An 8,860-nucleotide genomic window follows, 5' to 3' on the forward strand; every position below is an offset into this window, starting at 1 on the left:
CCCATATAAAATGCAAGGAAAACTTTGGGCGCTCGAGCGACCTCTAAATATTTTTTGATTTCAAAATAAAAAATAAGGGTATATTTTTTCGGTATAGAACGATTCTAGGGGGTGAGAGCATAAAAATTCCGACTTTTACTTTTTCACATGCATTTTTGGACCACCCTAATGTACATATTATGTATTTCGCTCGTGACTGTCCTAAATAACCTCGAAATTAAATTTTGTGCATTCCCGACAGGACGTGTAGCAGCTTTTATATGAATGTGTGTTTCGGCTGTAAATTAAATTTCCCAGTCGACGAAGTTTCTGCATACTTAGGAACGAAACTTTCATAAGAGGACATTCTACGAAAGATAATAATCCGCAAGCTCAAGACTAATACGAGATTTGTTTGGGATATATCTACCGTAATTTAAACTGACTCGCTTATGTATGTATATACATACACTTACATAGGTGCAAAATTGGGTCAATAATAAAAAACAATCACAGTTTATGCTTTTTCGGTAGTTCTTTGACAAAATTGTTATGAATTTTTTGATATACATGTATTAGAATATAGTTTAGAGCTCTAGAATCCACCATAAAAATATCAAATTTCGCTAACGTATATGCACTCCATCAATTTTTGCAAATTAACACATTGACTCAATTTTGCACCCAGATAATTTACAAGAGATAATTTTTCGTCCTTCTACCTCGGATATTTTCGGCTTCCTTCCACCGTTTTCTTTGCCATCTGCATGTTAGTAGTGCCACGAATAATACATAATACGGAAGTCGTCGTTACATCTGCAAATCGTAGCTAATACGCAAAAAAAATCGGCCCATTTCATTCAGGTCACTTGCGACAACTTCTAACGAAGATTTTCGTTGTCGATTAGCTATGAACTGGCCCAAACGGGTAACTTAACCGGGATCTACGGCCAGCTTAGCCCTATGCTATATGTGTTCCGATAACGATTCAATTCGAGTGCAAAAGCAAAGGGGGCGCGGTCATTGACCTTATGCCACCTAACCGTTAAGTACCTACATCGTTTAAGAGCTCCTTCGAGATACGTCAGGCGAAATCGTTTAAATACCGCGATTTTGTGTCTACCGTCGACCCAAAAATCTTTCTAATTAAGGAGCAAATGGATTCACTTGCACAGATCCGTATTGACCAGAGAGTTTTTACCCGTGAAAAGATCAATAGGCGCTAAAGGTCCTGTGTGTGACGTCGAAAAGTAAAACAATTGTATTGTTTCAGTTTCAGGGGTACGATAACGTGTGTGGCATTTTTTTTATTGAGATCCTTTAAGCCTTTACAGTGCCACTTGAATGCTATCAGCCAAATAAAAGGGAAGACATTTCAAGCTTTAAACATGTTCGACATGTTTAAACATGTCCAGGACGATATCTATGTGCCACCACCTTCCCGGTCGACGAATCGTCCGTAGACGGCACCACTCCGTGTGCGGCGCAGCATGTATGGTTTGGTTTGATTTTTGTCTTCCGAGTGACCAATATATTGCCGAACTGTGCGCAAAACGTTTCGGAAAACCTCGTGGTCCCTATACGCGGCGCCCGGACGCCTCCTTTGCGGCACCCTAAAAATTAATGTAAGGCATGAACTACATATTGAGCTATTGGAATGTGTGCATCACAAATCACCTTTCATTGGTGCGTTGCACTTCCCGTCGCCTTCGTCTTAACTCCAAACGGCGCTTGCAGTCGTATGCGTAATAATATATACAACAACTTATGAGAAGAGCGGCTGTCACGTAAATAAACCAGCTGCAATTGTTCAACATGCTGATGGAAATAAACACCCTTTAAAGAAGCTAGTACATACATACATACATACATACACACATATCCGAGCTAAATAACGCTACTCACATTTTGAATGCTTCATTGACGTCTAGCAAATACTTGGAAACCTTATCCGATTTCCGGACTACACCATCCTTCGGACTGTTCCATAATGTAAAGAACCGTGTCATGTTATAGATCAGTCTGCCGCGTCGTTGTTCTTTTGCCTGATGCCAGCCACCTCGTTCTTTACTTTTCACTGTAAATAGCCTTTTTTCTGTTTCTGTAGTAGTATTGTACGTTTGCAATTTTCTGGTGCACGGGTTGTTGATTGAACTGACCTCGGCTATTGGCAGCTTTGTTTCAATATGTATATCCAGAAAGGCCCAAAATAAAAATTTTTATCAAAACTAATAAAGGGAATCGATACACAGAAAAGAGGAGGGGAAAACGAAAATTTGTGTTTAAAAATGTAATCGAAGTGATTCGAATGAGTTTTTAAACTTCCAAAGTGACGAGTATCGCTGAGCAGCAGGGTAAGAAAAATATTTTTTGGTTCCCTAAGCAAATACCTACAGAAATATTTATTTTTATATACAGGGTGGGCCAAATAAGACCTTCCAATTTCACGCAGCAGGTCCATAGTTTACCTAGCAGTGTGCGGCAGTCGCTCCATCTTGTTGGAACCGCAAATTAGGATGCTGCTATGCCGTTGGCCGCAAAAATTTGTCAATCATTGTCCCGCATTCTCGAAGAAATATGGGCCGATATCTTTTTTTTCGACCATAACTGCATAACTGGGTGCTGATATGCTGCCCTTGGATTTTCAGAGCCCCACGATCTACAGTTTTGCTTGTTGATGCGCTTCATCCGACATCAAAACATTAAATAATTAATTTGGCCCACCCTGTATAATGAACTTAGTTAATGGGCCGTGAGATTAAAAACTAAGCAAATGCATTTTCTTAAAATTTCAGACCTTTTACTCAATTTATTCAAACAAATTTCTGAAATTATAAGAAAATCCAATTGTTTAAACTTTATTCATACGGCCCAATATTTGGTTAGTTCAGGTTTAAGACCTTAAGAAATATTTGAAGAAAACTTGTGGTCTTTTCTTTAATGATTTGGCGACATGAACAAAACGAAACTTGGCCAAATCTTGAAAATATATGTATTGAAACGATTTAAAAGCACTTGGGAGATAGGCTAAAACGTCTATTTTAAAAATAAAGAGATAAAGCAAATTTTTGGCAAAATAATTTTCTAAAAACCTGAGTTGTTCGTTGCTATTTCATTCGAGTACATACATACATACATACATACATACTATGTAAGAGATTACACACAACAAATACATACATATGTATTTGCTTTTGCTTTGTTTTCTACTCTGTGGCGGCACGATTTTTAACTCGCACCTTGAATTGTTTGCTCAATTTCCTTGCTAATGCTGTTGTTGTGTATGTATACAACGTGAGGCAGGTCGACTAGCGAGCAGGGATGGAAAATGAAATTTTCAAAATGTATCTAAACTGAGGAGAAAGTACCTAAAGGCAGAAGAATGTGACCAGGGTTGCCACTGACGAAAAAAAAAAATACTTACCATCAACTCGAAAAAAAATCTACCAAATCTGGAAAATATCTACCAATAACTTTTTTATAGTTATTTTAATAAAAACTATAGTTTTGTTATATTTTTTAGTTATTTTAATTAAGACTATAGTTTATTTATTTTTTTTTATTATTTCAATAAGAATTAAAATTTTTTTTAAGGAACTTTTTATTCAACTAATTATACGTTATTTGAGATCATATTAATGCCATATTCTCAGTTTCCTTCAACCAAGAGCGAAAGTGATGAAACTGAAGGCAACAACGACAAACACAGTGATTCAAAACAGCACTTGGTGATTTTTTTTTAATATTCACAATGTTTTTCAAGTAAAAATGTCTTGTTGCTTTAACTTAATCCATAAAAATCAAGGAGTCAAGCTATATACAACATTCAGAAAAATTAAAAAAAAATTTTGTCTTAATTTCGAATTATTTACTCTGAATTTTTAGAACAATTTAAGGTATGGAGTTTTATAGCAAATAATATTTGAGTATAGTTTTTTATTTTTTTTTGCCGCCAGTCTATTGTAGCTTTTTTTTATTTAACAATTTCCATTGATAACAAATGGCGTTGATTTAATTTTTTTTGCGAACAATCATAGTGCTTATTTACATACCAGTCAATTTTTTCTTTTTATTTAAATAATCATTTAAAATATTTTGACAATCAAAAGCTTCTCGGGAATCCAGTAAAATGAGTTTTGAATGGAGCACGATATGTTCGCCTTATGTCGTATGTAAGTATATAAAAAGTGTGCAAAGAAATTTATAATGTAAAGATAACTACGAAAAATAAAGCGGAAACGAAAAGTTCAACAAAAATCTACCAAAATGACTTACTTACCTTTTTACCAACCCAAATTTTTTCTACCAATTTTGGTAACAATTTACCAAAGTGGCAACCCTGAATGTGACCAAAAATGAATACATATGTACGTGCTTTTTATATGTACATTAGACTGCATCACTCCCTATACAAAAAAAAAATCGGTACTATTTTTCCATTGGAATTATAAAATCTATTATGTTTTAAGACGTCCACCAAAATATTTCGGAAAAATATTAAGATTTAAGTGAGCTGGACCAATTTCAAAATTCCTCCAAAAATGGAGTTTTTTATGAATAAAAATAGTTTCTTAAAAATTTTTTTTTGAAAAAATTGCCTCAAATGACAAAACGGTTTAAACTTAAAAAATTTGCATAAAAATATTAAAAAAAAAATTAAAAAAAAAATTTGAACGGAATCGTAATGATGAGATTTTTGATGCTGTTTTTTTTAACTTTTTTCAAAGATTGGTATAAGAAAAACTTGAATAACTGAGCCGAAACTCTTCTGATTTAGACTTAAGAGGTGTCGGTGGAAAGGTATTTTTTCACCATTTTTATTTCTTTGCTAATAAACTCATTCAGGGGATGAAAGAGAAAGGTAGGATGAACGAACGTCATTCAAAGTTGAATTTGGTATTTGAAAAAAAAAAATTGGGACACGAATGATTTTTTTTGGACAGAAATAAAAACAGTGTGAAAATACCTTTCTACTGAGATCCCATAAGTCTAAATCAGAATGGTTTTGGCCCAGTTATTCAGGTTTTTCGTAAATCAATCTTTTTTTAAAAAATAAAAAAAAACAGCATCAAAAATCTCATTCTTACGATTCCGTTGAAAAGATTTTTAAGCAGATTTTTTAAGCTTAAGCTGTTTCTTTCTTTTTTCAAAAAGTTCTCTACGAAACTATTCTTATTCATAAAAAACTAAATTTTTTGAGGTATTTTCGAATCGGTCCAGCTCACTTAAATCTTAATATTTTTCCCAAATATTTTGGTGAACGCCTTAGAATATAATAAATTTTGTAATCCCGGCAGAAAAACCGCAACTTTTTTTGGTGATGCAGTCTAATGCACATACATACATACATATGTACATCATTAATATTTTGATTTCCAATCATTTTACTCTTGTTTATGTTTAACCAATTCAACAAATGGCAGGTTTTGTCATTTAATCTTGTTCTTCTGCTCTTAAAAATTTCACTAGCAAGAATTTGCAGCTCTGCCGTGTTATTACGCTCTCGATTCAGTACTCTCTTGCAAATTTTTCTGGTTATTATACACTTTTACAGTCAAAATTTGCAGGTTCCAGTACAAATTAGTACTAACTATTTTTTACTATACACACCCATTGCTTTCTTTAAATTCTTACCGTTATGCAAAAACCAAAATTTTTTCATATATTTTCCACATAAATTTAGCAATTCTTCCATGTATAGATTATCTAAAAGATCGTTTAAGTTAAGCACATTTACAATTTCTCAACTTGATCCAAACTTAAAGATAGTTTTAAATTTTCGTTAACCAACACTCTTCAGAAACCCCGAGGCATTGATTAATATGTTATACATAGTTCCAGTTCGAGGAAATTGTTGAAACGGTTATCAATTTCAAATATCTCTTCGTTGTCTTCTAATTTTGAAAGTAATTTACGATCTTCATAACCAAACAACAAATAAGGTAGTATGTATTTAGCTTTTGAGGAGGACTTTTTACTCTTTGGGGAGGACGGAGCCTAAATCCATCTGAGAAAGTAGAGCCTTGACCGAATAAACTTTTTGCCGTCTATCAGCTTGTCACTGCCAACTGTGGTTATGTTATTTTCAGCATTCTTCCGTATCATTTATATGCTCCTACCCCATACAAGTAATGGTTACTCTGGTTTTGGCCCGTGCGGTGTCATTAAATGTCGCGAAAATTCTGATTTAGCTGCGTTGGGCGCCATCCGCTGCTGAGAGTGCTAAAGGCTTATGCAGATAACATTGAACTCTGCAAACCGAAGAACTTCGCAAAAGAAGGTAAACGGTGGGAGAAGTGGCCCACACCGACAAACCCGTTGAAATGCCAATATAAATAAGTTAAGATGTGTTGAAAACTTTCCAAATGTACCTAAAAATCCGAGCTTGTACCTTTATGTACTTTCCAATTAAAAGTGTTGAAAAAGTACAATTGTACGTAGGTACTTTTCCATCACTGCTACCGAGAGTTTGTAAAGGATTTTTGACTTGATGCACGTTTGGAGCTCTGAACGGATGCAATCACTGCGGCTCAAAACTATTGAAATCACTATCGTTTACATAACTACTTAGATTTTCATAAATTCACGTAGTCTGAAAATATACGAATTTCGAATTTGTGTTTTAAATTTGTTTTTGTTTTTACAATGTGAACATAAGCAACGCTTGGCGTACGTGGCATCATCAATTAATTAACAGGAAGTGTGAAGTATTCAATAAGGCCGACTGCTTGTTTTAGATATAAATGTGCGCATGAATATATGTATGTATATGCATTCATATAAGAACATTTATCTACTTAAATAATTACAACTGTACGTACGTGTACATATATACATATTTGCACAAGCATGCATGTCTGTCTGAACATTTGCTCGATGTATAAAGTATTAGGTTTGTTTTGCCTTTTAACGAATCCAAATATCGATAGAAAAACAACAAAACAAACTTAATCACTGGCGAAAATTGAATCATTTATTGCTGTTATATTTGTAACCAAGCGCTTGTGACTTTACAGCCATTGAGAATTCCACAAAAATAAATTTTTGTGTCTTTGACTTTTCACTTGTGTATTAATGTCAGTGACCATAGTGTTAATTCCATTGACATTATTTATTGTCCGTCACCCCGAAATAACGTCCATGGACACTGTTTCTTATCGTCCATAGACAATAGTATTACCTTTTCGATAGCGAGGTGAAATCCATTGCATTGTTATTGCTCTACACTTCTAACGTAGTACATAGTATACGGCTTTAAAAGTGCATAACGGCGGTCCGCGTTCTCGCGGCGCGCTACCCAGCGTTGCCAGGTTTGGTTTTGGACGTTTTTTGTATCCTGTTGACGTTTGGACGTTTTTTGTGTAAAAAATTACGTTTTTTAACTTCCCAGTAATTTTTCTATGTTACTAAATCTTGACACTACAACTGGTTTTGAATTATTTTCTTAGTAAATCTTTACAAGCTTTGTGTTTTGCAGCAGCTGCTTCAAAAGATATTTATTCCTTGGAAACAAATGACTTAAATTCGATGCAAACCAAGTGTACGCGCATTTTTTTTGGATTCTTAGACAAAGGCAAAGGCTGGTTGTTTAAACACTCGAGGTTACGAGACTAATTATAATGTTTGCAATTGCACATTAAAAGCCAAATCAGGAAGATCTGATCTATTGCAACACGCACGCTCGCAAAAGCATCAAAAAAGCTGTAGCAGCATAAAAAGTTAGATAAAAGTAGGCGAATTTTTTAAGACTTCATTGAAATGTAATGAATGCAAAAAAGGCTGAAATATTGCTATGCTTCATCTTAGCAGAACGTAATTTAGCATTTTCGACAACCGACCCCCTAACCAAATGTCTACAAGAAAAAAAAACTTTTATTAAAAATCAACGCGATTATGTAGCCCCTTTAAACTTGCACATTATTGCCCTGAAATTTAATGGTCTATAAAACTGCATGCTCAAAAAAATCTGAATAAAAAGTTGAAAATATATATGGCAAAATAATAATCATTAAATAAACAAAAGAAAAATAGCCAAAATCGATCAAAATGTTGATGACTTAATCAGCTGATCACAAGTGTATGTATAAAATCATTTTTATATTAACGATCTCAAACCAGTTTACAATGAATTCTAAATGTGCTCTGTCGAAATGACATTTTAATATACCTCACGTACATATATACCTTTGTATACAATAAAAGTTTAATTAGAACAATTTTTGTATATTCATTTGAAAAAAAACGTTTTTGGGTAGGATATGACGTTTTTTCAGACCCAGAGGGACGTTTTCTCATGCCGAAGACCTGGCAACCCTGGCGCTACATGAAAATACCTCCGAAAATTGAGTTTTTATTTAAAAAAAAATTTCTACGGAATCATAATAATGAGATTTTCGATGCTGTTTTTGAATTTTTTTTAAATTTGAAATAGTCTTAAGTTGCATAATCAATTGTTTTGTTAATATGTATATGTACAATATACTGCTAGAGTAAAATATAAACATTTTATGAGCATTTACACTTAGAAACATAAAGTTTGGTGCCAAGAGGAACATTTTTGGAATGTGCCCCCGACCCTGACTCGGAAATTATTATTTTTGAACCACTCCAATGTAGGTACATAAATGCCCATCTCTCGGACGGTTTATTTTATTCATGTTTTCGATAAAATACTTCGTTAAATAAAAAGTTCGCCCTGTGTGCCTGGATAGTTAAAGCCGGCCCTGTACATACACATATGTGTGTGTTTATCATGCATAGGCGCATGCTGTAAATAAGTTAATAATAGTGTAATAATAAATTTTCAAGAATTCTACACTATTTCTACGAAAAGATGTTTTTTCTCTATATAAAATACATGGAAAACTTTGAGCGCTTTGAG

At 33.9% G+C, this 8,860-nt stretch overlaps 1 protein-coding gene across 1 annotated transcript; it reads right to left on the reverse strand.

The window, feature by feature from the left end:
* Nucleotides 1-1,402: 1,402 nt before the first annotated feature.
* Nucleotides 1,403-1,988, reverse strand: LOC118747383. Its single transcript, XM_036481433.1, is given in 3 exon segments — nt 1,403-1,592; nt 1,657-1,815; nt 1,876-1,988. Coding segments are annotated over 3 exon segments (462 nt in total).
* Between the last annotated feature and the right edge of the window lie 6,872 nt (nt 1,989-8,860).

This window comes from Rhagoletis pomonella, unplaced genomic scaffold, assembly GCF_013731165.1.
Source record: "Rhagoletis pomonella isolate Grant_MI unplaced genomic scaffold, Rhpom_1.0 Rhpom_scaffold_00012, whole genome shotgun sequence".
In the NCBI taxonomy this organism is placed as follows: domain Eukaryota; kingdom Metazoa; phylum Arthropoda; class Insecta; order Diptera; family Tephritidae; genus Rhagoletis; species Rhagoletis pomonella.